Source organism: Lodderomyces beijingensis (assembly GCF_963989305.1).
Source record: "Lodderomyces beijingensis strain CBS 14171 genome assembly, chromosome: 1".
Classification (NCBI taxonomy): domain Eukaryota; kingdom Fungi; phylum Ascomycota; class Pichiomycetes; order Serinales; family Debaryomycetaceae; genus Lodderomyces; species Lodderomyces beijingensis.
The window spans coordinates 51462-78263 of NC_089970.1; the positions used below are offsets into that span (position 1 = coordinate 51462).

The 26802-nt window shown below is 48.3% G+C and overlaps 12 protein-coding genes across 12 annotated transcripts; 3 read left to right on the forward strand and 9 right to left on the reverse strand. All coding sequences in view use genetic code 12, as the record gives it.

Moving 5' to 3' along the window:
- Window positions 1-43: 43 nt before the first annotated feature.
- On the reverse strand, window positions 44-2287 carry LODBEIA_P00270 (uncharacterized protein; the record flags this gene model as incomplete). Its single annotated transcript, XM_066972727.1, has 1 exon — window positions 44-2287. The coding sequence occupies one exon, from the start codon at window positions 2285-2287 to the stop codon at window positions 44-46; it is 2244 nt and encodes a 747-aa protein (XP_066826965.1).
- Window positions 2288-3032: 745 nt separating this feature from the next.
- Window positions 3033-3383, reverse strand: LODBEIA_P00280 (mitochondrial 37S ribosomal protein bS6m; the record flags this gene model as incomplete). The annotated part of the gene is made up of 1 exon (XM_066972838.1): window positions 3033-3383. The coding sequence occupies one exon, from the start codon at window positions 3381-3383 to the stop codon at window positions 3033-3035; it is 351 nt and encodes a 116-aa protein (XP_066826966.1).
- Window positions 3384-3847: 464 nt separating this feature from the next.
- Window positions 3848-4450, forward strand: LODBEIA_P00290 (uncharacterized protein; the record flags this gene model as incomplete). The annotated part of the gene is made up of 1 exon (XM_066972949.1): window positions 3848-4450. The coding sequence occupies one exon, from the start codon at window positions 3848-3850 to the stop codon at window positions 4448-4450; it is 603 nt and encodes a 200-aa protein (XP_066826967.1).
- A 32-nt stretch (window positions 4451-4482) lies between these two features.
- Window positions 4483-5181, reverse strand: LODBEIA_P00300 (uncharacterized protein; the record flags this gene model as incomplete). Its single annotated transcript, XM_066973061.1, has 1 exon — window positions 4483-5181. One exon carries the CDS (start codon window positions 5179-5181, stop codon window positions 4483-4485), a length of 699 nt encoding a protein of 232 aa, XP_066826968.1.
- Window positions 5182-5627: 446 nt separating this feature from the next.
- LODBEIA_P00310 (uncharacterized protein) lies at window positions 5628-7469 on the reverse strand (the record flags this gene model as incomplete). Its single annotated transcript, XM_066973172.1, has 1 exon — window positions 5628-7469. The coding sequence occupies one exon, from the start codon at window positions 7467-7469 to the stop codon at window positions 5628-5630; it is 1842 nt and encodes a 613-aa protein (XP_066826969.1).
- Window positions 7470-7688: 219 nt separating this feature from the next.
- LODBEIA_P00320 (uncharacterized protein) lies at window positions 7689-9371 on the reverse strand (the record flags this gene model as incomplete). The annotated part of the gene is made up of 1 exon (XM_066973283.1): window positions 7689-9371. The coding sequence occupies one exon, from the start codon at window positions 9369-9371 to the stop codon at window positions 7689-7691; it is 1683 nt and encodes a 560-aa protein (XP_066826970.1).
- Window positions 9372-9844: 473 nt separating this feature from the next.
- LODBEIA_P00330 (uncharacterized protein) lies at window positions 9845-10756 on the reverse strand (the record flags this gene model as incomplete). The annotated part of the gene is made up of 1 exon (XM_066973394.1): window positions 9845-10756. The coding sequence occupies one exon, from the start codon at window positions 10754-10756 to the stop codon at window positions 9845-9847; it is 912 nt and encodes a 303-aa protein (XP_066826971.1).
- Window positions 10757-11975: 1219 nt separating this feature from the next.
- LODBEIA_P00340 (uncharacterized protein) lies at window positions 11976-15707 on the reverse strand (the record flags this gene model as incomplete). Its single annotated transcript, XM_066973505.1, has 1 exon — window positions 11976-15707. One exon carries the CDS (start codon window positions 15705-15707, stop codon window positions 11976-11978), a length of 3732 nt encoding a protein of 1243 aa, XP_066826972.1.
- Window positions 15708-16698: 991 nt separating this feature from the next.
- Window positions 16699-19191, forward strand: LODBEIA_P00350 (uncharacterized protein; the record flags this gene model as incomplete). The annotated part of the gene is made up of 1 exon (XM_066973616.1): window positions 16699-19191. One exon carries the CDS (start codon window positions 16699-16701, stop codon window positions 19189-19191), a length of 2493 nt encoding a protein of 830 aa, XP_066826973.1.
- Window positions 19192-19471: 280 nt separating this feature from the next.
- On the forward strand, window positions 19472-21337 carry LODBEIA_P00360 (uncharacterized protein; the record flags this gene model as incomplete). The annotated part of the gene is made up of 1 exon (XM_066973727.1): window positions 19472-21337. One exon carries the CDS (start codon window positions 19472-19474, stop codon window positions 21335-21337), a length of 1866 nt encoding a protein of 621 aa, XP_066826974.1.
- Window positions 21338-21451: 114 nt separating this feature from the next.
- On the reverse strand, window positions 21452-23050 carry LODBEIA_P00370 (uncharacterized protein; the record flags this gene model as incomplete). Its single annotated transcript, XM_066973838.1, has 1 exon — window positions 21452-23050. One exon carries the CDS (start codon window positions 23048-23050, stop codon window positions 21452-21454), a length of 1599 nt encoding a protein of 532 aa, XP_066826975.1.
- A 2033-nt stretch (window positions 23051-25083) lies between these two features.
- Window positions 25084-26571, reverse strand: LODBEIA_P00380 (uncharacterized protein; the record flags this gene model as incomplete). Its single annotated transcript, XM_066973949.1, has 1 exon — window positions 25084-26571. One exon carries the CDS (start codon window positions 26569-26571, stop codon window positions 25084-25086), a length of 1488 nt encoding a protein of 495 aa, XP_066826976.1.
- Between the last annotated feature and the right edge of the window lie 231 nt (window positions 26572-26802).

A 26802-nucleotide genomic window follows, 5' to 3' on the forward strand; every position in this document is an offset into this window, starting at 1 on the left:
ACTACCAAAACAACGGCCACCCACCCTTAACTTCACCCCCCACCTATTTTGCCGCTGGGTTGTGCGATTGAGGCGTTAACTTGAGCCCAATGATGACAATCCCAAGCGCAATGGTGAGAAACTTGAACTTTAAATTGTCATCCACGAGCGCGTCCCTGTTCTTTGATTTCCTCTTGGATTTCGCTTCCTTGGCTCCCCCCATCACTAGATGCTTGATCTGGTTCAACATCCCAACTTCCCCTTCGGAAGACGCAGAAGAAGACGATGCATATTCGCTCAGCTGCTGCTCTTCAGCTTCGTCGTCCGCCGCGTTCAACTGCCAGGTCATGTTCTCATACTCTGCTGCGTCGCTCTCGTTCTCACTTAGCGGATACAACTCGGACCGCTCAAACACTTCAGAGGCAAATTTCTTGACGATCCGGTCGTTGACAAAATTACTTTGCGCGTGCTGACGCGGGCTGTCTTGGTCTTCATCTAGTTCGAATATGTCAAAGTTGCCAATGTATTGCTCGTCTGGGTTGGGCACGTGACTGGCATCGCAAATCAACCCCACGGGACTCATCGAAAATGGCGTATTTGCGTCTCTGGCATTGTGCAAGACAGTGTTGATGGAAACGGACCTTAGCACGCGTTTCTTGTTGATCAACAAGTCGCGCGAGTCTTTGATCAACTTGGCATCGGAGTATTCGTAGCCATTCTGCCGTAATGAGGTCAACGACTGTTTCTTGGCCAACCGCTTGATGTTCTTTTTTTGCTTTTGTAGCTCAAAGCCAATGTAGGAGAGCAACTTTTCATTATGTAGCTTGAGTGATTGTAGTTCGAATTTGAGTTTTGTAATCTCCTGTCTTGTGCGGCTGTCCGAGTTTAAACAGCTGGATCTCTTGGAAGACAGTTCAGAGTCGTCGAATGAAAAGCGGTTGTTGCCCTCGGTGTCAGTTTCGGGTCTCATGTATCCATTCAATGCAAACAAGGTCCCCTCTCGGTGGCGCGACTTGCTGGAGTCAACGTCAACAGACTCCTCAATCACATCGAATATCAGCAGGTGCCGTTTCGAGCTTTGGCCCTGAGGCATGGATGATACCCTCGTTCCATTTTGCTCTTCAAACTCGACTTTGACGGGTATTATATCGTGACTGTTATATCGCACGTGGTTTGGCTTTGTTGATGAGTACCGTTTGACAGTTGCATCGGCCATTTGCTCAAACACACCGGCATCTTCAATCGAGTTGCTTGGTGCTAGTTTGAACGGAGATAGCACAAAATCCGTCGGCTCGGGCACTTTTGGTTTTGATTTCAAACACGTGGGCAAGGACCTGCGTTTGCGGTTTTTCGACTCTGGGTCTGGAGATGGAGGAAGAATGGCGGTTTCCGCGGGCGGGAACTGAAAGCCATGAGCCACCTTGATTGAGCCCGTGGAGGTGTCCTTGAGACAGGAAGAGTCGTGGTGGGGATCCTCCTGCATGCTATGATTAAGAAGATCCAACTCGCCCTCGCTGCTGTCAATGTGTTTTTCTGAAAAATTGAGCAATGAGTAATTGGAGTGATGACTGAGAGCGTCAATATCTCTGTCCAATGCTGCAACTGTTTTTTCACTACTTGGTCTCACTTGGCTAGCCAAGCGTTCACACTGGCGGTTTAAAAACTCAATTTGGTCCATTAGAGCAAGCTTTGAGTTTTTCTCCACTTCAAACTGGTTTTGCAACACCTTGTAGTCTCGCACAAGCTTGTCGTATTTCTCCTCCAAAAGGTCCCTACTGTGGTCACCAGTGTTGACCTGTGGTAGTGTGTTGCCAACTGCTTCACTTTGATGTTGTAGTTGGTTGATTTTCTTTTGCAAACAATCAACAGTTTTCTGGTAAAACTCTTCTTGCTGGTTAATGAGATCTTTGAGACACTCTTTTTCCACTTCCATCTCCCCCATGGCCCTTGCAACGGTTTGGATCTCCCTTTGAGCTGCTTCCAAGTCAGCTTTCCTGTGCTCGAGCTCGTGAACAAGTAGCTGGTTCTCTGCTCCAATTCCCTCCACTTTCAACAACATGTCTGCATATCGTCGCTCCAATGCGTCATATTCTTGTTTACGGGTGTCTAAATGAAAGTTGTCACTTGGCATCACTTTGGTTGTTGGTGTCTGCAGTTTAGCCGGTTTATCCGGAACAACACTCGTGTTTGCCTTTGACTTGTTAAATGCCAACGGCAATGCTGTCGTTACTGGTTTCCTTAGTAGATGTTCTGTTTGAGTGATTACTGTAATCTCATCACTATCTCGATGGTTTGCAGACTGTCCCATGCTACTGAAACCAGGAGAAAATACGCAGTTCTTGATTTCGATGCAACGCACAGACAAAGGCTTGATTTTGATTTGGTCTGGTTCTCTCGCTACTGCCTCTTAGACCATGCACGCCGTGGCAATATCTTCAGGTTCTACTGTCAGTTGTAGTGCCGCCAAGGGTATTTGAAAACAAACAGCCAGTGAAAATAAATTTCTACCCCCTTGAATAAACCAAGTTGGCTCTGAAAGAGAAAGTATAGACCCAAGATCGTGGATAACCTCTCCCTCTTCTAAATAAACGCTGTTCCACCTTTGGCCAGGAATTTTTTTCTTTTTTGGTTTTTTAACGGTGGTTGTTGTAGAGGGTTTTTCTGTGAGAATGTGTACAGTTCATCTGTTTTGGTTTTATCCACATACAACTCGGGACACTGGAATTATACACAAGCAAAGAACAATAAACCTTACATCTACCAGCATGCCTCGAAAACAGGCACCTGCTATGCCTAGTAAGGCACACCCTTGCTTTGTTTGTTTTTACAACTGCACTGAAGTCACCCGTGTAACGTATGCTAGTGTGGAGATGGCAAGCAAAGGAGGAAGTAAGTGTCGCGTTTGGTAATTTCACGACAAGCAAAATGTCGATTGCCTAGACAACTCAATGCTTCTATTGTAAGGAGTAGCTATACAAACGCAAGTCATGGAACTGTCATCATTTTTCCATATTCAAGCCAACCGTCACCCACTCTGTACAAAACTCGCTCCCTCACCTAAGGGCCTGTTCCAAAGATGTCCCCGGATTCAAACTCTTGGTCAAGTCGTGTTTCTTCATACTGGCCCTTAGGATTCTCGGGTCTTTTCGCAATGTTCTCAACAATTGCGCTTGCACATTACTCGAGGAATCAAACCCGATGATGAAGTTGTATCCTTGAAAGTGCCGTTCTTGTTCTCTGGAGACTATCTTGGGTAGTGGTCTTGCGCCTAAGCTCGTTATGTCCCTGATGACGCCTCTGTTGTTCAAGATCAACTTACCAACTGTCGAGGCAATCTTGGTGGCTTCCTTTGTAACATGCAACGGATCCGTGATACGGGCTATAGCAAATAGTTCGTAGTACATTGTCTTTGGCGCTGTCAGCTGGGTTCTAGCCTGGTTGACTATCGGCGAGGTTTGAAAATTTTCCCTTCACCATTTACAACTGCGATGGCGCTACCAAATGAAACACCATCCAGATATACGGACTCTTGACTTTACAGTTCCTCAATCCCATACAATCCTCAATCCCATACACTCCTAATAGTGCTGGTCTGGGGGCAAAACAATGAAGTGAATGTCCACATGCATCTAGAACTCCCCAGCATCAGCAAGCCCAAACTCATCTATGTGGAGACCGCACTGTCCCGCCGCGTTCACACCCGATTGCTGCAAAATATTATCAGTGACAAAGTCGAAGTCACGTGCAATGATAAATTGCAGCCAGCTTGACAAGGTATCTCGGCACTCTTAGCACTTCAAAATCTAGCAACGACTGAGCTCAAAATTTTTCCACCAGCAACGTATACTTTTACTCCAGCATCGCTATCATGGCTTCCAACATAACATGGCATCCTAACTTGACGCACAGTGAGAGAAGTGCGTTGAGGAAACAGCAAGGTGTAACCGTATGGTTGACTGGTTTGTCAGCGAGTGGTAAATCCACCATAGCATGCGCTTTGGAACAGTCGATTTTAGCAAGAGGGTTGAACGCGTACAGGCTCGACGGTGACAATGTTCGATTCGGATTGAACAAGGATTTGGGGTTCAGCGAGGCCGATAGGAATGAAAACATCAGAAGAATAAGCGAAGTTGCGAAATTATTCAACGACTCGTGCTGCGTTACCGTGACGTCATTCATTAGCCCCTACAGAGCAGATAGACGGTTAGCTAGGCAGTTGCACGAAAAGGACAACTTGCCCTTTGTTGAGGTGTATGTCGATGTGCCAATTGAAGTTGCTGAGCAAAGAGACCCCAAGGGGTTGTACAAAAAGGCCAGGGAGGGGATCATTAAGGAGTTCACTGGTATAAGTGCGCCTTATGAAGCGCCAGAGCACGCAGAGATTCATGTGGAAAACCACTCAGGTTTGACCGTGGAGCAAGCTGCCGAGCAGATAATAGAGTACCTCATAAACAAGAAATACATTGAGTAGATATTTAAAAGGGTTGGCATTATGTAGTCACTTTACTTCTTTAAACTGTCCAATCTAGCTTGCAAGTCGTCCTCCACGGTCTCGGCACCGCCGTGGGCACCCACGCTCTCAGCTACTTTACCCACAGCTTCTCCATGTGAGGGCGCACCCGTGGGCGTGTCCTTTAGATTCAAGTTCAGGTTCAAGTCAACCCCAATCTCGTCAAGCACCTTGCCCAAGATCTCGTCAATCTGCTCTTCCTCGCCCAACTCGTCCTCGTCCATCGCCATGGCGTCGTCAATGGCGTCATCCATAAACTCCTGTTTCTGGTCCATCATGTCGTTCTCCTTGGCAAACTCCTGCGCGATTCTCGATAGCTGAGGCAAGTTCATTGACCTGTTCATACCACTCAACACGCGTGTAGCGTCCCTCATTGACATGGCCATCTGCTGGTTGGACCGTACACTTTGCACACGCAACGATATCGCCTGTAGTTGCGCCTTCATGGAGTTGAACTTTTGAATGTACGACTTGGTTCTAATCAAATCCTTTGCTTGGATCTTGGCACTGGAAATCTGCCCCTGTTTCGCCGACTTTTTAATCTCACTGATGAGCTTCTTTTCTTGCTGCTGCAACTTGGTCACTTCCCGACTGAGTTCCCTCTGCGTCTTTTCCAATGCTCTTTGATTCTTTCGAAGCCGTTCCTGCGGAGTGAGCTTCTTCCCGAAGGCCCATTCAAAGATCTGCGACATGATGTATTAGAAGTAACTTGTTCCTGGGGTGTGGTGTTGGATGTGTGGGTTTACGCCTTATCTCGGCAAACTGCTACATTTTTTCTGCGAAATTTCAAAAAAAAAAAGACCTATACTTTATACCCACCAAGAGCCAGCAGCACAGCACGGTGGGCCATGCCATAGCCGGCCTGGTATCCATTCCCACCAGCACCATAGTTGTGCACAATAATCTTGCCGTCGTCGCATTTCTCCTTGCAAACCCTAGCTCTTACTGAACGCATACGTACCCTCACCTTGAAAAAAAAAAAGGAGAGGATAAGGTCTACTTTTCAGTCTTTTACAATCTTGTCGACTGCAAAAAGTATCATCGTGATAGGCGCGCGCAATTTTCATTATTCCGAGTCAGAGAAGACATTAGCGAGCACCATACATGTACTAACCCAGCATGGCTTCCTATGCTTTGTTTATTCACCGTCATGCTCATTAAGTATCGCACGCAACGTCTCAAACACAGCAGCAGAATTATCTTGCGAAACGTCTTCTATTCCGTAATTGTAAATCGACCCTAGCCCGTACAATGCAATCGATGTGCACACCGCCATGGCGAGATATCCCTTCCCGGTGAACCCGTTTGGTAACGGTGGTTGTTGCAAGTTCTGACCTCTTAAATCAAGGAAGCTCATGTGTCCGGCAGCGTTACCCTGTGTCGGTACCTGAACTTCCTTGCACGCCTTTGCGTGGTTATCGCTTATGTTTCCCTGAAGTTTCTGTATCTCATGCGGATCCTCAACCAAGACCAAAGCCAAGCCTTGCTCCAAATGCCAGTCCACGTGACAGTGGAAGAACCACACCCCAGGGTTCTCCGCCACAAATCGAAGCACGAAGTATCCATTGGGACGCACTTCAATTGTATCCCTAATGACTGGAACTTTGGGAAACTGCAACAGGCCCCTATGGTCTGGAACGTAAACCACTGGTTCTTCAGGGTCATTTTCACTACGCGCAATAACCTGAAAGTTGTGTCCGTGCAAGTGAAACGGGTGCTTGCCGTCGTCCTGGTTGTTCAACACTAGTTCAATCACCTCGCCTCCGTGCAAGACATACGCGTTGGTGTTTGTCCCGTATATTTCTTGGTTTGCAGCTAGCTCGCCACTTGACAAGACGGTGTACAAAGTGGGCACCTTTGGTGGAGTATACGACTTGCCGTTGAACAAGGCATAAGTGACACCGTCGCCCAAGACCTCCATTGAAAAGTTGACCTGGATGGTCATGTCCGGCTCGGGCAAGAGCCTCTCGCCACTGAGAGGCACAAGTTCGAAATCATTAAACCCTTTTAGTTGGCCAACAGTCTCCTCGAAATCGTGGTACGGATAGTGTCCCGGGTTGTCGACTTTGTCATTGTACACAACATAGTTTGTCGACACCAACTGCAAGTCCTCGGGCACCTCATCCAACATGGTCATATCCAACACGTTGGCAAACCGGTAGTTCCTGTTTGCACCCGGCTTGGTCTTTACAAGAACAGCATACCGTTGGCCAACAGTGATGTATAGCGAGTCCACCGTGTATGGTTGCACGGGCACCCCATCAACCTCCACAATGACCAAATCGTGGTCTTCAATGAACAAATACTGCGACACAAACAAGCCCATGTTGACCACACGAAGCAAGTACGTCCTGTCCGGAACCACGTTCCAAGTGGCATTCTTTGTCTCATTGAACAAGCTATTCTGCGGAATGGGCTCGGCACCCGTGGGGTTGAACCGCGACATGAACAGCTTCATTATCACGGGTGTCTCCAAATGGTAATGCTCCGACACGGATAACGCCACTTCCTCGTCATAGACATACGGCACACTCTCCTCATCGTCTTTTTCGATGACAAACATCCCTCTCAAGCCGTCGCCGTACTGGCTGCCGCTATGGGAATGGTACCAGTATGTGCCGGTTTGGTTGCCAATTGTGAAGTCATATGTAAAGTTAACCAGAGGCCCAATGGGACACTGCGTCACCATTTCAGGTCCATCCTGCCCATTCTGACCTTTCATGAAAAGTCCGTGGAAATGCAAGGACGAATTGCGGTCAGGTAGTCCATTGTGAAAGTTTATAACCACCCGGTCATTCCTCTTGACTCTGACTATCGGATTAGGCCACTCGCCGTTGATTCCAATCATTCGTCTTGGAAAGACCCCATCGGGGTTAGCGTCGACATAGCCTATATTCCAGTTGAAACGGTGAGTCTTTGCTAATAACGGCGTGAGACAGGCGGACAAGAGGACCAATAGCACCAGCGTGGGACAGTACATTCTTGAAACCTAGCGTGGTGGCTGTCTTTGCAAATGGTTAGAATGAATCTGTTGCGAGTAGTATGTCCAAACCGGAACCCTTTTCCTGACATCGGCTCCACCAGAGCAAAAAAAAAGGAATCACCTAACAAGTTGATTTTGTGTCACTTGTCAAATTTTGCAATCACCACACCCAAGCAGCCACTTTTCCAAAAGGGGTCCCCCCCCCCACCCCCCGGTTTACTCCCAGTTTCTGGAAAACACCCTACCAGGACACGGGCAACTATCAGCAATAGAGTTTCTGGGAAACGCAAACCCGGCCCCTTTCCAATCGTGTAGACTCAGATCCACATACGCGCGCATGTGGTCCCTGATATACTGCAGCGTAGGATAGTCCTCCGGATCACAAGTCAAGCTCACCTGGTCTCGCGGCTGGTACACTCGCACATAATCCACCAAGAACTTTGCCGGCAAGTCCAACCTGCGGAGACTCAACGCGGGGTTCCACACCCTCGACAAGCCCATGTTGAAGATAAGCGACATGGGCTCGCGCGAGATTTGCCTGTGGCCAATCCACTGGTTTCCATGTAACGCTTCGCCCTTTAATGTAAACGTCTCCACGTCGTTGATAGCGAACCGCACATACCCTCCGCCTTTGGTGTCGTACTCCATGGCGAACCGGATAAACCCGTCAATCTCAACCGGGGTCTCGAGCGAGATCGACTCCTGGTACACCGTGCCAACGTCTTGTCTAACCATTGTGTTGTTGACATTGGCAATGTCCACGAACCGGTAATCCGGTCTCCACCACTCGTCAAAGGGCGCAACTTGCACAGTCTGGACCCCCCAGTACTTGTTGCCATGGTACAACCCCTCCACAATGTCAATCTCGGGCGCACCGCGACCCACACCCAAGCTAGGGTGGTCTTCTCCGAAACACGTGCATGAACTCAACCTTTGTCCCGGCAAATAGGACATCCCCAGATTGGCGGTGCTTTGGTTCGGCAAGATCCCCACGTCGCACTCGTCATACGTATAGGGCCACACGCCGTCGGATGACGCGAGGTAGCCTGGCCGCGCCAAGTTGCCCAACGACCACACCGCGGGCCATAGCCCGTTCTCCACCAGGCGCGGCATCTGCACCAGGATCTCCACCCGCGCCTGCTTGTTGAAACACAACTTGTTCCACGACTGAACCATACCGGAAACGTACAGCTGCTGCCCCACCTTGTGTTTGTCAAACGTGATTTCCAAACAGCCGTCTCTGGTGGTGACCATCAGCGGCAGGTAATACTCCAAGTCCTGCGTGGCTTGGTAGTACAAGTCCACCGCCGTGAAGAATTGGTCTTCGTACTCGGCAAAAGTGCGGTTCTCGACGTTGAATTCGTCGGAAAACACCAACGTCCAGCTTGATTTTGCAGGCAGCACAGGGCTATCGGGATCGACTAGATTGGTACGAATGGCCTTGAGCTGAGTATATGTTCTGTTGGTCAATTTTTCCAACCGGTGTCCGTTGCGCATGGGGTTGTTGAGCATGATGCTTGCCGTTATAGCATACGCGCACGCGGCAGCGAAAACCGTAGTCACCACCAACACGGCCACAAGAAACCGCCAGTTCAGTTTGCAAAATGGCAATCTCCAGTAGCGGGAACGCATTGGCGGTGCCAGTGACGCATGAGCCACCACTTCTCGAACCACTTGCACGTCTTCAGACTTCGTCTGCAACAAGGCTTCATCGAGGTAGTAGCCTGGCTCTTCAAGGTAATCAAACTTGCCGTTACCAAACGGCTGGAAAAAGCGCGGATCCAACGTCGTTGGCGGGGTATACGTCTGCTCGGTGGCAGTCTGAGCCGTAGACACAAGCGAAGTGGATGTGCTATCGGGGCTCTCGCGGAGCTGTTTTGGCGAATCCCGGTTGACCATTGAAGAACCCACTGACTTGTTTCACGAATGAAGAAAAAAAAAAAAAAGGCAATGCAAGATCTGTGCTTTTGCTTTGCCTTTCGGTTCGTTCTTGAGTAGAGTATTTGTAGTTATTATTGCCTGGTGTGTTTATCCAAGAGTTTAGGATTGAACCTGGAATCCATATTTTGCAGCCAGGGGCCCCATTTCGGAAGTGTGCGCGGCGCGCTCTCAACACGGAAAAGATCCAAAAGTGGAAACTCGTATACAAATCCGAATGAAAGCAACTGTAAGCAAGACACGAGAGTACACTACGAATCATCTCTCTATAAGATAACTTTGCCTATCAATTGAAAAAGCCCTGAAGTAAAGTACAAAACTGTATGTATATAATCTGGTATCCCTGTTTCATGATCGACTCAACCGACAAGACCTCGTTGCAGAGGTCGTGAGTGATTTGTCTCTCGACGTATGTTTTTTTTCTTTTCTCTTTTTTATGCCATTGGTGCCTCGCCTTCAGGTCCAATGTATTTGGGATCTCTCCATGGACCCACATCGCCCAACAACAACTCATCGTCGGTGGCAGGATCCATGCCGCCGTACTTTTGGGGCAAGTTCTGCGGAGGAATCTGTCTCAACAACTGCTTGGTATAGGAGTAGCCGTAAATGTGGATCTTTGACACGGTGACTGGGTCCAAGAACGGCTTGAATAGTTTGAATGCAGTGGAAAAGCCAAAGGGGGCATTGATTAAATAAAACTTACCCATCCTCTCCGGGTAGTAGTCCTGGCCGATTTTCGAGGCCTCCCTTACGTAGCCAATGACGTTGTATGCGGTGGATATCGATATCCCTTTCAAGTCCAATATCGTGCACGAGGTCTCCACCAAGTGTCCGGCTTCTCTGGAACACGCGGGCAAACGGTACTTGACCATGGCCTCGTACTCCCAAACCAAGTTCTTGAGCATTCTTTCCTGGGTGGTGATCTTGAGCATCTTGTTCAAGTCGACTTTGCCCAACTCTTCATAGTAAACAGGGCGGCCGTCCTTGTCTGTCTTGTGGTAGTAAGTGGGGTACATCTTGGCAACAATGGGTTTCTCTTCGTACTTGAAGTCCTTCATGATGGTGTTGGTGCCAAACTCGTCTCTCCACTTTTCACACTCGATAAACATCTCCTTCGCCAAGGCCAAGTCGAACTTCCTAGCTCTGAGAAAGCGCAATAAACTGGCGTCGTCTAATCTCTGCGCGTACCCCAACTCGACCAAGTCCTTGCGCATTTGAATCACCGCCTCGACTTGCTCCTCTGTTAAGTTGGAAGTGAAGCCGGTCAACTCACTAGGTGCGGTGATTTGCGGGTACGACTCCAACAAGACATCTTCTGAAACCTGGCTCATGTTATCCGCTGTCATCTTTAAAACAAGCTAGTGTGACTCAAAGTGGGTTGCTGTTGATGGTGGGGTTTGAAATTTGAAAACAAATCAGTAACAAAGAAAAAAAAAAAAAGTAGACCAAAGTGCCTAAAATGGTAGGGTATCCCGTGACTGTATGTCCGATGAAGATCTCTCCCGTGTGGCTCTGGAGATCTTGAACACAGATGAGATGCAAAGAATGCGGTGGTGCCGTGGGATGTGTGTCTCTATCTATAGCAGTGGTGGGAATAAAAGAGAGTGTTGAGAATACAGAGATGTTTTATATGAAAACTACAACAACAACAAAAAAGAAAGAAACATTTTTTTTTTTCCCTGCGCCAGCGGATTGTTGAAAACACCAGCGAGTTGGAGCCGATGGGGGAGCCCAGCCTAGAAGAGGCAAACCGAGCGTCCATCTCGTAAAAACGAAACACCACATAGGGAGTCACTCGAATCCAAATGCTACACCCTGGCCAGACTTGATGCCTTGGGTCTCTCATCGTTGGCAACCATGTTGTTATAGACCGCCACTACGCGCCCAGCCCGCCCACACACCAAGCGAAACTCAACAAAAATAGATTTTTCTGTAGGTCACGTGATGGTCGTTGTTTCGCATTGCTGACGTGGGTAGCAATCGTATGGAGGCTTCGGATGCATTATCAAACACACACGTGTCTCTTGCAAAAGCTGCTTGCACCGCCACCCACGCCATCTCGTGCTTGAAACTGGGTGATAAGAGCGTTTGGAAAAGCGTGGGTTGGGGCTGGACTACATTGCCATGATCTCTACACGGTCCATGGTTCCGCTCGCTTGGTCTGAGGATAGGGTTTCTTCCAAACAACATCTCCGGCCCCTATTTGGCTAAGCAAGGTAGCGTGGTCCCCGAGTGATCCTGAAGATATCTGTATTGCTGTGCTGCTCTATTGTTCCTGCTCTTTGACAATCTGTCAGTAGCATGTATTTAGTGCAACCCGGTTACGTCAAACACCTCCCATCGGCTTTAACCACTTGTCGAAACTTCCTTTGTCGGTTAATTAGCCGCAGCCAAAAGCGACAAAAGACGACAACGTGGTTAGTTTCTGCAAAACGGTGCGAAAAGTACACTACTGAGCTGAGCAGTTACTACTCCGCTACCAACTGCTTCGGTTCATCAGTCCCGTGATCATAAAACATATTATTACAAAATAACACTACAACTCTAACAGCCCCTCGTTATCAGTCAACTTGCGCTGCTTGATTTGCGTGAAAGCCATTTGCGAAGTGAACTCTTGACTCTGCCTCCGTTTTGTCCACTCATGATACTGCCGCTGCTCCCTCCTCTTACGCTTCCCATATCGTCGCTTTGCAGTGCAGCCCCATTTCGGTCTATTGTTAATGTAGATATCGACGATGTTGATCTATGCTGAGGATGGACATCGCCGTAAAACTTCAACTTCAACGACGCCAACGCGTTGTCGTCGACTATAGATTTGTAACTGGAGCCAAGATTACCAACACCAGCGCCAATGCTGCTGCCACCGCCAACACCTCCTCCACTTCCACCACCATTGCTAACCCCGACGATCCCCCCACTAGCACAATGTAAGTTTAGATCCGAGGAGATGATCATGTTTCGTGACACGTCCAACCAGGCCCTGCTCAATACGTCGTTAGTGAACCCACGCCACAATACATAGTCGTTTTCCTTCACAGATAGATAGTTTGATGGGTACTCACACCCCTCGAGGTAACTCTCCAACTTATGGATCTTGTTCATAATCCTTGTGCTTTGGATCTGGATATCCTTTAGCGAAACCTTTGAGTTGATAAACGAAAAAATCTCCTCGTTGCCGTTGTATAGCGATTTGCTAAACCCTTCAGTCTCGTTCCCACCATGTAGATTCAAAAACTCCAGCTTTTCAAACTCGAGCGAGCCGATTTGGTAAAGCTTCTCCTGCACGGCGTCATCGCTGAGATCTCCATCCATGTTTATCCCTTCAAGGTTTATCGAGTGGTCACTGTCGCTAGCGTTATCGCGAATCAAGGGCAGCGGCTGCGCCGAGCCGGGCTTAGAGGCTGCACCCACGTTTCGTTGTGGACTTGCCATTGGCGAGCTCGGTTGACTATTCATCTTGTGCGCTGCAATGGTGTTGAAGTCCAACATGTGCACCAACTCTGTCATTCGCAAATACTTGTCAATGAGGTACGGCGTCGTGGGCAACTCGTGCGATGTCTCATCCAACCCCAAGTCGAACCTCTTGACCTCATGACTGAGATCAAGAATCTTTTCATTGAAATCGTTTTTGCGTCCCGTTATCCTATCAAAGTACTCGTAGACTTCAGACTGGTGCTCTCTTAAAAATGCATTCATCTTGACGAGATGCGGTTCCTTATGCGGACTAAACTCCTGTCTGTTGGCCAAGTTCAACAACACTTTAGCAATCAATGTCAAGGTGCGTTGGGTGACCCCCGTCTGGTGGTTCTTGGTTAAATAGAATAGTTTCGGGTTGAGTATTGCCGGGCAGAAGAAACGGAGGAAAATAAACGCGCTAACACAGTTTAAGCTGGTGACATTGTCGTCTGCCGCGCAAAACAACTCCACCTTGGTTCGAAAGTTTTTCAATTGCGTCTTGATCTGCTGGGGGATGTCGTTGGATGTGATGTAGATCTTGTGCCAGAGCTCTTCGGCATAGGCGTACAAGTTTTGGAAGTTATTCTCCACCATCTGCTTGACCCTTTCGTCCCTCTCATTGCTATCTTCTTCCTCCGAATCGTCTTCCTCATCACTGCTACCACCAAGCAGATCAGGCACGTCTCCTTCCGGGTAACCATGTCGCGCCGCTTTCTCTTGCAACCTTACATACCGCGGATCCACTTCACAATTCTTTTTCTCGCGATTGATCTTTGCAAAGAAGTCCCCAAACACTTTTTCCAAATACTCCTGTCCGATTCTGATGTTGTACCTCTCCAACGCCTTGGAGAAAATGGACGACCCTCGGAAAAGCGTGTTGAACACATTGCTCTGGGACGTGTTCTTGGAACCATTGGTGAGTTTATCCCCAAGTGTTGCAAGTGATATCTCCATCAACACCTTAAAAAACTTTTCCTCTTGGTTCAAGCACTGGAAAATGTCGAGCAAAATGACACTGACGCGCTCAAATTCAGATGCGGCAACGTTTTCATTAAAAAAATGAACGAGTTCATCGATTGGTCCGTTCTTGAGCAAAAACTCCAAGCTTTTGAAATGGAGACTGCTTGGGATGTGGAACTCCTTGAGGTGGACTTGGAGCAAGAGTTTGCCAATGGGGATGTTGCATGGGTCGTATATCGTCAATCTGACGATATCGAGACTGCGGTTGCTATTAAAGCTTGTCGAGATTGGAATGGACTTGACTTTGATTCCGGTGGAGGGCGAATTGGTGCTGGTCATGATGGTGGAGCTAGTGCTGATTTGCTTTGTCAAGATATCGGGCGTCACGTAAATAGTGCCAATGATCTTATCCGACGGAGAATGTCCATTGTTTGGGTTGCTGCATGTTTTGATCAAAATGTGGATCATTTGCGTGGATATCGGCAAGTTTGTCAGAAACTCCTCTTTCCAGAACGGGTTGACTGTGTGATTCACAATTGCCGTCCGTGACCAAGGGTAGCCCCACATTCTGATTTCCGCGTAGATCTTGCCCCCCTTTGCCGCATCGACGCTGCTTGTTTCAAACTTGGCTTCAATGATGTCAACGGAAATGTTTTTCGACACTCGAAAGTGATCGCGTGAAAAGTCTGAAACCGTTGGTGTGCGGTGCAAATTTGCGGTGGTGACCGGTTTGGACTCGCTGTTGAATGATCCAATGTACTCTCTCTTGGCAAAATAGTTAAGCCCCACAAACCAATCTTCGAGATCTATATGCAAGGGAAACTCAATGTACACTCTTTGGTTACTGGCAATGCACTTGCCATCGCGCGATAAAAACGGGGTCAACAACAACTGGTCCGCTGTTAGAGTGCTAGTGGTACGGATAGTATTATTTAGCCGGAGTTCTTTCAACTGGCCCAAGAACAACACGTTGGAGCTGTTGAAGATGGAGTTGTGGATCTCGCGGATCTCAGTTGAGTATAACGACTTTACATCGATTGAGTATAGCAAAGTGCCGTCTAGCTCGCTTATAAAGTTCAATATCCCATTTGAGTTCAATGCGCCCATTGTGTAAAACCATCCTTCGTTGATGTAGTAGTTGTTTTCACTTGCGTGGTTCAGTACGGAGTCATCAAAACTGCTATTGAAGTTTGAGTCAATCTTGGGTTGGTAGATTGGCCCTCTCGGCCCCAGGATGATGTTCAAGTTCTTTGACTTGTATGGCAACGGACCGTATAATTTGAACCGGCATACTAGCAATTCATAAGGAGTGGCACTAGATTTGGACGGTGGAACAACCTGCTTGTTTTCGCTATACCATTTCTTGGCCAAGCCCTCCGGCTTCAAGTTCTGCCAGGCAATCAAGGTGCCTATCAAGTTGCCAAAGTTTGTCTTTGACGCGATTTTGACGTACAACTTGTCGTTGGCAAATGTTTTGATGAATACCGTGGGCGGGTCTTCCTCGGGCGTGCTGGTGTCGCCGCCATTCTTTTTGTTTTTGTTCTTTCGAGTCGGTAGGATTGACGACGCAGTGGAAACGGACGAGGTGGAAGTTGACGATGTGTGTAGTTGGTGTAGCAGCTGTGGCTGGGTCTGCTGCAGTTGCTGCAACTGCAAGCTTTGCACATTCGGTATAATTTGTATGGAGCAGGACTGGAGCGCGCGGAGGAGCAAGTAATCGTTGCCGTGCTGGTCAGTGGAGTACAATTGTCCAATCGCGGTGATAAAGATGGACTCAACGTGGATCCAGCTGATGGAGTCTGTTGAAACCAAAAAGCTTGAGCCGTGGAAAGTGCCTTTTGAACGTGATAGGATCCTATGGAAAGCAGTCTGATGTGTCATCTCGACGGGTTTGGAAGGTCTAACAAGCGTGGTTCAGCTACAGCGTCATAAACCCAGCACCGGCGGTTACTATAACGAGGGTAATCTGTGGAGATGAAGAAAAGAGCGAATAGACGTTGGTTCTTTTGGTGTGGAAATAACCAACCTGTTTGGTTCTCAAAATGTTACCACAGCAGACTCTCTTTTTCGCTCGCCAAAGGTCCTCCAGATACACCCACGCGACGCGTGCCACGTCAGAATTAAGTTGTAGACGAAACTGGCACTTGAAACCGTGTTAGCAGGACATAGCTTAGAGACCACCCCTTTAGCAGGTCGGGGTTACCAGGAAGGAGAGGACGCGAAGACGTGTTTACAGATGTTGACCCGGGGGAAATTCTACCTAGGTGTGGGTAGTAGCTGTAAACATTTTTTATGAAGCCAGCGTAAGTAGAAGTCGCGGTTTACACCAATTCTTGCGTTTGACAATCAACTGCAAGAGCCAAACAACTGGGTCTACTCCATGCGAACAAGTTTCCTAGTAGCAATAAGTACTGCTCTTACCCTTCCGCTTCCCCACGCTTGTGAATAAGTGTTGGTGTAGCATCTTGCAAAGCTACATGCGGACTAGACTCCCAGGTGGGTGAAATTCTACTCTTTTTACGATTTGAGTTTGGCGGCTGTCTCTTCAAGCTGATGATTTTGTTTCGTTTTCATACCAGCTGTAGCAGACACACCTATCACCTTCGAGAGTTCACCGATCATCATCCATTTCACATTTCATCACCTCTAGTGTTGCAACTGTTAATATACTTGATTGGTTTTTTGAGTACTCCAAGGTAAAGGCGAGAGTGAGAAAACCACAACCAAAAAGATTTCACGACATTCCATCAACAACCAACCACTCAATCCATTTGGCAGTACAAGGCTGACACAGCATTCATTCCTTCAAACATTCTTCATTCGTTCTGTCTCCCCTTTAGCTTGTTCAACCACAGTTTATTTGCCGACTATAATGGACTCGCGCACGCCTCCTCAGCCATTTCGGTCATTTTCAACAAACTCAAACTTATCAGTGGTTAGCTCGTCCACCTCGTCCACAAGCACCACGGCTAATACAAACGGACCCTTGTTGCAGTCCACGGCCATGAGAACCAACCTGTCGGGTCCGTTAAACATCAACAATTTCAACAAACCTAGCAATTATAAGGACCACTTGTACTACAAATGCGAGGCCTTGAAGCGGAGATTACTGGCAATCAAGGGAATAACGCCGTTTATGAACCTCGCATTCAACAATGCGGAAAAGTTGTGTGATCAGCAGTCGCTAAGCTTGGCCCAGGAAGGCAACGTGGCCAGCTTGGACCGGTTTTCCATGCAGTCATCGAATTCCATGGGCAGTGGCAATTTGCTTCAACAACAGAGCAGGTCTGCTAGTAACGGCACCGGTAATACTCGCAGCTCGAGCCATAGCTATGGTGTTGCAAATATCCATGAAAGCTTGCTAACATTCACCGCGGGTGTGCTACCCGCGAATATCAGTGTTGACCCGGCAACGCAATTGTGGAAGTTGTTCCAACAAGGTGCTCCCTTGTGCCTTATATATAACCATGTCTCGGGTTCCACAGACAACCAGTTGGTTGTCGTTAGCTCGGACGACTTACGAATTTGCAAAAAGTCGGTTTACGATTTCATTGTTGCGGTGAAAACGCTCTTTGCTTTTGAAGAAGACGAGTTGTTCACCATATCAAATGTGTTTTCCGATAGCACCCAGGACTTGCTCAAGATCATTTCGTTTGTCAATAAACTATTGGATAGCGGCCTGCAGCCAACAACACTCGGACAAAAGGAGCAAGACGACATCAAGTTGGATGTGCAGATTGCCGACGAGCGGTCCAAAGTGTTTCGAGAAATCATTGAAACCGAAAGGAAATACGTGCAAGATTTGGAGTTGTTGTTGAGCTACAGAAACCAGTTGTCCGAAGCGGACTTGCTCTCGCTGGAGCAAATTCACACATTGTTCCCCAACTTGAACGATATAATCGACTTCCAAAGAAGATTTCTCAATGGACTCGAATGCAATATAAATGTACCGGTCAAGTACCAAAGAATCGGCTCGGTCTTTATCCACGCAAGTCTTGGTCCATTCAGAGCCTACGTGCCGTGGACAATTGGACAGCTTACGGCAATTGACTTGATCAACAAGGAAAATGCAAATTTAAAGAGATCCTCAAGCTTGATTGACCCTGGGTTTGAACTTCAATCGTACATCTTGAAACCGATACAGAGATTGTGCAAGTATCCATTGCTTTTAAAAGAGTTGATCAAAACAACCACACCCGAACTGTCCAATGGAGAGCCGGCAGACTCCCAGGCTTCTGAATTGCACGTGGCAAGATCGGCAATGAAGGAGGTGGCCAACCAAGTCAACGAAGCACAGCGAAGAGCAGAAAATGTGGAAGTGCTCCGCAAGTTGATGGAAAGAGTCAATAACTGGAAAGGATTCAATCTACGCGACCAAGGCGAGCTCCTCCATCATGGGATAGTCAGAGTCAAAGACGCAGAAAATGAAAAGGAGTACGTGGCCTACCTCTTTGAAAAAATCATCTTCTTTTTCAAGGAAGTGGGCACGGAGAAGGAGAAACCAGACAAAAAGAACAAGTTTGGAAGCAGAAAGAAATCGAGCTCGACAGTGTCACAATCAACGGCAAACTTGCTTGAATCGTTGAACGGGAAAAACGATCGCACACCGTTGGAACTCCGGGGTAGGGTCTACATTTCGGAGATATACAACATCAGCCCGCACTCCAGTAATGGGTACACATTGGTGATTGCATGGTCTGGCAAGAAGGAAAGCGGTTCGTTTACACTAAAGTACCGGTCAGAAGAGGCACGCGCGCAATGGGAACAATGCCTACGATCGTTGAAAACAAGTGAGATGAACAACCACATTTCACGTAAACTACGTGACTCGCAGCTGTCTGCAAACACCAACGACTCATCCATCTATGAGTACATGGGCGGCGAGTCGCCAAAGGCCTTGACCGGTGACCAGCAGCGCAACTCGTTCAACGAAACTCGACACCACTCTTCGTCTTCAACGCAATCGATGATGATGATGATGCGCAACGGCAACAGATCAAAATCAGGCGAGTTTTCCCGTCTATCTACATCGTCCTCAACATCCTACAACAACAGCTCCAGCACTACACCCGTGTCATTGGCGCCAACGTTGCCGTCGCCGGATGTCAGCATACGCTTAATCTTTAACAACGCCGAGCTTGCAGATTGTTTAATGGTGAGCTCGCAGATCCAATTTGCCGATTTGCACCTGAAGATAGCCCTGAGGATATCGGCGAGTGGGCTCGTGAGAGACCATCTTGTGATCAACAAGCTACGGTATAAAGACGAAGATGGTGATTTCGTGGTGATGGACTCAAACGATGACTGGAACCTTGCTATGGACGAGTTGGACGCTTCTCGTGCACTAACCATTTGGGTGTCCTAGAGTGTATATGGTGGTAGTAAGTAGAACAGACGTCTCCCGCGACCCGCGGCTAGCCGCGGCTAATAATGTCATGATGATAAGCAAATCCTCTACAAGTTCTGACCCCATTTTGGCTATGAGTAATTTGACTCATTTGATTTGACCAGCGCTGCATGCAGTGCTTCAGGAGATGAGATCAAAAAAACGGCTACCAGTCTGGAAAAACTCGAGTTCTATATTGAGCCACCAGATATGCCAGTACAAGGCTGAACCAAAACCCCAAGCATACACCCCACACGCAATGATACCCAGTCTAATACGCCAGACATGCAAACGTCTAAGAGCAACTTCAACGAGAAGACCGTACTCACCGGCGGTCAGGTCCCTCCCCAGGGCATTCACTCGGAATCTAACAACTGAACAGCAGGCAATTCTAAATCAGCCACGAGCCAAGGATCAAGTAGAAGTGTGCATAGTCGGTGGCGGTCCCTCGGGGCTAGCCACAGCAATAAAGCTAAAGCAGCTAGACCATGAACATGGCGCTGGCGAAATGCGAGTCATCGTCTTGGAGAAAGCGGCTGATTTCGGAAGCCACATTGTGAGTGGAGCCGTGATTGAGCCGCAAGCGCTCCGCGAACTATTTCCAACCAAAGACGACGGTGGTGACGATGTTCCATTGCCGGCGGATATGGTGACCAAAGTCACGTCGGACCACATGATGTACTTGACGCGCAACTCGGCGTGGCCCTTGCCTGAACCTCCGCAGTTGGCAAACAAGGACAAAAACTTTATTGTTAGTCTCAACACGGTGGTGAAGTATCTCAGCGAGCAAGCTGAAGAGTTGGGCGTGGAGCTATACCCGGGCATCAGTGTGAGCGACGTCATATACAACGAAGCAAAGGATGTGGTGTTGGGTGTAGCGACGCAGGACATGGGGTTGGACAAGAACGGCGCGCCAAGGGAGACTTTTGAAAAGGGAATGGAGTTCAACGCACGAGTCACCGTGTTTGCGGAAGGGTGCCACGGGTCATTGTCAAAACAAATAATCAACAACTTCCAACTTCGTCACGATTCAGCCCCACAAACATACGGTTTAGGGCTCAAGGAGGTTTGGGAAGTTGACGCGTCCAAATTCCAGCTGGGCTACGTGGGGCACTCGTTGGGGTATCCGTTGACTCGCGACTCGGCCGCGTATGGGGGTGGATTCATCTACCACTTTGGCGACGGTCTTGTAGCTGTGGGGCTCGTCATTGGCCTCGACTACGCAAACCCGTACATCTCCCCCTACCAAGAATTTCAAAAAATGAAAACCCACCCGTTTTATGCAGACACTTTGCGCGGAGGCAAGTGCATTTCCTACGCGGCGAGGGCACTAAACGAAGGCGGGTACCAAAGCATCCCGCAGTTGTACTTCCCCGGCGGCATCCTCGTCGGGTGTTCAGCGGGGTTCCTCAATGTGCCAAAGATAAAGGGCACCCACACCGCGATCAAATCGGGAATAGTTGCTGCTGAGTCTATCTACCACAAACTCAGGGACGTGCCACATGATGGCGACGAGGAGCAATTCGAGTTGGACATAAGCCAGCGCCCTGTCACTCTCAAGGAATACGAAACCGCATTCAAGGAGTCGTGGGCCTATAAAGAGTTGCACGCCGTCCGCAACGTCCGCCCCAGCTTCAACTCGCCCTTGGGCACATTAGGCGGATTGGCCCATTCCGGGTTGTCGACAATGCTAACACAGGGACACGAACCTTGGACGCTCCAGTATACCCACACCGACGCCGAGGCAACCCAGCCCGCACAAAACTTCAAGCCCATCGACTATCCGAAACCAGACAATGAGCTAACTTTCGATATCTTGACCTCGGTGGACCGCACAGGCACCTATCACGGCGAGGACGAGCCCTGCCATCTTCGCGTTCCAGACCAGGACTTGCACAAACACGCCGAGCTCAGCTGGCCCCGTTACCAAGGTGTGGAGCAACGGTTCTGCCCAGCTGGAGTCTACGAGTATGTGGAAAGCGACTCCAACCGCTTGGGAGTCGAGTTCAAAATCAACTCGCAAAACTGCATCCACTGCAAAACTTGCGACATCAAGGTCCCCTCTCAGGATATCAACTGGACCGTGCCTGAAGGCGGCGACGGCCCAAAGTACTACATGACATAACTTCTGCCCTTTCCAGTACAAACAATAAAAAGTCATTATACGTTATAACTATACAATATATTTTTTTCTTCTTTTCTAACAATTTTGCGCAAAAAAACTTGAAAACTGAAATGTTTAAGCAAAGAATGAGTCAATGTCGGTATCTTCAGGAGCACCAATGTCGAGAGATAAAAACCCGGAACGGATGACGTTTAACCATTTGTGGTTGTTTGCCTCGTGGCCGTGGTTACCGGCACGCAATGCCGCGGCATGCAACTCAGCCGCAGCAGCCGCGGCGTTGGCACTGTGCATGCTTGGAGCACGAGATGCGCGCGGAGCAGCAGCAGCAGCAGTGACAAACTTGGGCTTTTTAACCAACAAGTAGGACATTGACTTGGACCGCTTCCCGTTTTTGCGCACAGTTTCGATGGTCTCGTCGTCATCGTCATCCCTGTCTGATTCGTCATCAAAGACAAGGTCAAACTCGTCCATTTCATGGTCCGAGCCGGTGAAGTCGTCTTCCCCTGTGGTTGTAGTGGTGGTGGCAGTGCGATTCAAGGCGGCAGTGACTGGTGCTGACGAGTAGGGCACATTCAAGTGGTGCTTTTCAAACGCAGAGGAACTGGACTCGAAAAAGGAGTGTCTGGTGATGCCCAAGTCAAACATTGTTTGTCTTCTTGGTTTAGCCAAGCTGGCCTGTTTGGCGGTAAGTAGCGACTCGTCTTCAGCTGCGGGATCTTGAGGTTGCCTGTTGGGAGTGGAGGCCGTGGTTGTGGTTGTGGGTGTTGCTGTTTCCTCCGACACGTCTTCATCTTTGTACTCTTGACTGTGCTGCTCCCCCTTTTTAACCTCCGCTAATAGGGTCTTGGCAACGTGTTCGAACCCGGACGCAAGGATCCCACGGTAGACATAAACCATTCTCTTTGGCGACGCGTCGGCCCAGTCTCTGGAAATGGCATACTTTAAACTAGTGTCGCCCTTTTCGATTCTCTTGATGTACGCGTTGAGCTTGGCGCTGACCAAATTGGAGGTCTTTGTTGAAAGACTAGCCATTTCGGGTTTCTTTTCGCGCAAGATGTCGCAGACCTGTTTCACGGTTAAACCTTGCCCTTCTGGATCCTCTTTGAAAAGAATGAGAAAGATGTTAAAGAGGACATCGTCTTCCAAGGAAGCGTCGCCTTCTTGTATAGGCTCTGGCTTTTCACCGGTAACGGGGATAGCCGTTGAGATGCCAGTGGCAATGGGTGCTCTAGAAATTGGCTTTGGCTTTTTGATCTTCTTTGCAGCTGCGGTTGCAACTGACGAGTCGTTGGATGAGGGAGGACTCGATGTTGAAGTAGGCGGAGTCGACTCTCTAGTCGAGTCTGGTTGCGTTTCCAAAACGGACTCGGGGCTAGTGCTTCTAGAAGATTGCTGTTCCTTGCCGATATCCATCTTGGCCAAGTCCCCGCTAATCGAGTAATTTCGACCGGGCTCACTCTCTGCCTCGTGTTCGTCTTCCTCTTCCTCCTCATCCGAGTCCTGGCTCTCTTCCTCCGAGCTCGCACCGATGGCATCGTCGTCACCGTTGTCTTGGTTCTTTGCCCTCTCTAATGCAACTTTTTCCGTCGGATGCAAGGGCAAGCTCTTGGTTCTGTTCTTTTTAGCGACACCCAAAGTGTTTGGGTTGAACGTGGGCGAGGCAGCACTGGCCATCCCGTGTAACTCCAACGGACGTCTTTCAGTTAATGCCATATTTGACCACTCTTGCTATAACTTGTCTGGTAGATTGCAAAACTGTAACCAATAGTATCTGAAACAAAATTGAAATGGATCTATGATTTGATATATGAAAAAAAAAAAAAACAAAAAATAAAATAAAAATTGAACCTGATAATGTACAGTTTCTCCCTGCTGAGTATATGAAAGTAGATAAAGACAAGTTCTAGATATAAAAAGTCGTATAGGAGTAAAATGTCATCAAATGATACGGACGGTGTAAACAGTGTAACTTTGCAAGACCTGATTTAGCAGTTCATATCAATAGCGATTCTTTTTTCTGTGGGTGTATGGAACAAAAGTTGATAATCAAAAGTAATCTGTGGGAGTAGGGAACAAGTGATAGTGAAATACTTGTTTCTAGTGAGCGTGTGGATATGAATATGTGTTCTGGACTATGGAGTGTTTGTGGGTTCCAGGGTGTTACAAACGTGACGCGATAGCCCTAGGTTGAAAAAAGTGTTGGTCGTGGCAGCACTGGGTGTATATAAAGAGGATAAACTGAAAAACTAAAGGGTGGGAGGGAAGATGCAGGGGATGGTGCTTGGATTATATTAAAATATCCAATATTCCTGTTGCATCAGGAGGATCGTATCGATTGATTGTGTGAAATAAATTACTACGAAATTTTCAAAACTGAGATTGGGGGGGGGGGGGAAGAGAAGGTCGTGTCCGGGGGTCAAATTCAGCTTCCAAGAGCGACTCCTATTTTCTCAATCAGATGCCACATTATACCAGTGCGAGGCCTACCGAGTCTGTTAGCATGGGCTGTTTCCACTTCCCTGTAGCTGGGTCCCCCCAGGTGGTGCTTTCCCGCCCTTCCTCATAGCCTTTGCAGTCTATAGGTAAGAGACAGGGGTAGGATCTAAGGGCGGAGGTGGCCGGAGCACATGCTACCTCGGTACCAATCAGAACCTGTTGATGCTACACAAGTGTTTTTTTTTTCTTCCATTTACAACGTGCTGCAGGGGAAGTAGAAATGGCGCACTTTAGTATGTGAAAGGAGAAACTCATAGGCGCCAGTGAAACGCAATCGAAAGTCCTTCACGAATGTAAGACAAGTCCTTTCAGCAAGTCCTATTGAACAAATAGATCCAGGTCCTCCATCGATTGATCCGGTCTCGGGTCTCAGAAACTTGAGAGACTTGTGTGAAACCCTCGAGTGCCTAATTGGGAAAACAGGGAGCAATCTCGCATCAACACTTGTTGCCTTTCCCCTATACAGCGTGCAGTGGGTGTTGTTTCCATCTATCGATCCAATCAGAAGTCGCTCTGGCACGGGTTTAACCACTACCTTCTCTGTTCTATTATTCCCTATACACAGAAAGTGTTCCCGCCACTGCCTTGCGCGTAATAATAATCCATCTCTCTCTGGCCTTACACCCCCACCACCACCAACGGCGACATCTCGCTTATCGCTCGCAAAGGCAATCTTTCTAGACGTTGCTTGCTGTCTTATTCAACGAGAAGCGGTTCGACTGCGGATAATCAATAACCGGGAGAAATGAGTTTGGTTGGTGAAACGCTTCCACACCGCCGTCTCAACAACAAATAGCGCATCTTAAGCAATAGTTCAGAAACCAACACGTAATTAACTCGTAAATGTCACCCCCTCTTTTACTTCTAACTACCGCGCCGTCTTGACATAGAGGTGTAGAGCCAAAACCCAGGGCGATGAACCCCTAAGCCAATGGCGCAATCTAAACTCTGGTGTAGTGTCATAACTGCTACTGGCGCGTGGTTAAAGTAGACAAAGCACGTCAGTATCTCCAATCAATTCTATCTGCATGTATGGCTCTTTCCTCCTCGGTGCTAATCTAGGTAGAACTCCAGCGGCCCCTATTCCCGTGGAGTGGCCCGGGAACCGGGCTATAGCCCTCTTATATGAAATGCGAGGGTATCATTTTCTTATTTTTCGCAGCAATCAGATGTTGCGCGTTTACATACTTTTGCAACCAACGGCAGGTGGCTCCGTTAGAGTCTCTTACCTCTGGGCCTATTTACAGTACTCAATCCTTGGCATCTTCGTGCTCGTCGCCGCCACTTTTCAATAACCCGAGCGCTTGTAGGGTGACTTGCCAATCTTCTCGCCAATAGTCGTCTCTATACGGATCCTCAAACTCGTTTTTGTTTGGAGGAATAAACCAATAGTTTAGCGCAATATGTACATCTGCCCCGGCAGCGTGGTTATCCTCCACGCCAAAGCTCGAAACCTCGTGGAACCAGCCGGCAGGTAGGTATAGCATCTCGCCTTGTTCTAGCCAAACGGTCATCTTGTTCAACTGTAGTACACCAGGAAAGTGCTCCAGGGCAAATGCCTCCACGTGTTGTCTGGTGGCTTCATCCATTTCGTCAAGATGGAGTAGCGCGGGCGGGATTTTGGAAAAACTAGGCGGATCGAGCGATTCTCCATCGAGCAGGTGTGTCAGATCCACTCTGGTGTTCTCCACCAGCAACTCGTCTTGTCCATCACCATTGTGTCCCTGTTGCCAGCGCAAGACGTCTTCTTCAATTGCGCCGTCGTCTCTAATACTCATCCACTCCGGTGCATTTGCATCTCTCTTGTAGTCAATGACGCCGTTGCCATAGACTCTCGCAATGTTGCCCCAAGTGTACAATTTCTTTGCATCCGCGGGACTAAAGATTGTAAATCGTTTCCGTCCTTGCACCAATATGTACAAGTTATCGGCATGGTCGTGGTGTAGACCTGAACTAGAGCCATTTGACGGTATCTGTTTGTCTAGGTCAGTCAATGGGGTTGTCAAATCTACTTTGTAGTTGCCTGACTTTTGAGTCTTGCCCATCCATAGATTGATCTGCTGTGGGATCAATGTTGGAACTATCTTTGGGTGAAGCGGTAGTATGTCAGACTGGGCAAGATTAGACAAGGGTCGTTGGTAGAGTTCCGATACTCGTTCAACCGCCTCGTCCTGGTCCATCGCAATCGTGTCACCCCCTTCTTCATCTTCCCCCTCATCAAAGTCATCCCGAAGATTGTTGATATCGAATGATAAAGTCTCCGCAAAATGGTCCACCTCTTGTTCTTCTTCCTCTTCCTCGTCTTCTTCGTCTTCCTCGTCTGGTTGCTCCACGGGATCCACCTCGAGGTCACCACTCTCTTTATACTGCGTTGTCAAATAGTAATCGCCATCGCCCAGTTTCAACTTGTCCATCAACTCGCTCAACTTCATCTTGACCCGCTTCTGTCCCGAGCCGAACCCACCACTGTGCAATCGCTCGACTTGCAACTCATCTTCCTCGTCTCCATACTGTAAAGTCTCATAGAGACGGTCAAGTTTGAACTTTGTTAGCGGGACCAACCCTTCTCGACTCGTGAGTTTCACCGGCTTTCTCGAGCTGATGTATAGGTCGAAAAACTGTTTGGGGGTAGTATCATCTGCATCGAGCGTGGGAACTTGCACATCGCCAGCGGGAACAGCCCATCCATTGTAGTCGTTCACCCCCGTCTTTTGCTTCTTTCGCGGAGCCGGGGACATAACCTGTTTCAGCTTGTTTTTTTTTTTACCAGCTGCAGTGGATCAGCAAAAGCTTAGTTATCCCTTAGTTCACTATCGCTGTGGCATCCCCGCGTCTGGTTATCATCGTTTGATTTATTTATTGTCTCCAATGTCGCAACCCGAGTGTTTAGTGTCTGAAGATATTCAAGACAGAAAACAGGCGTGTGGTTTTTTTTGTCTGCGATAGAAAAGCTAAAGTTTTTTCTTTGT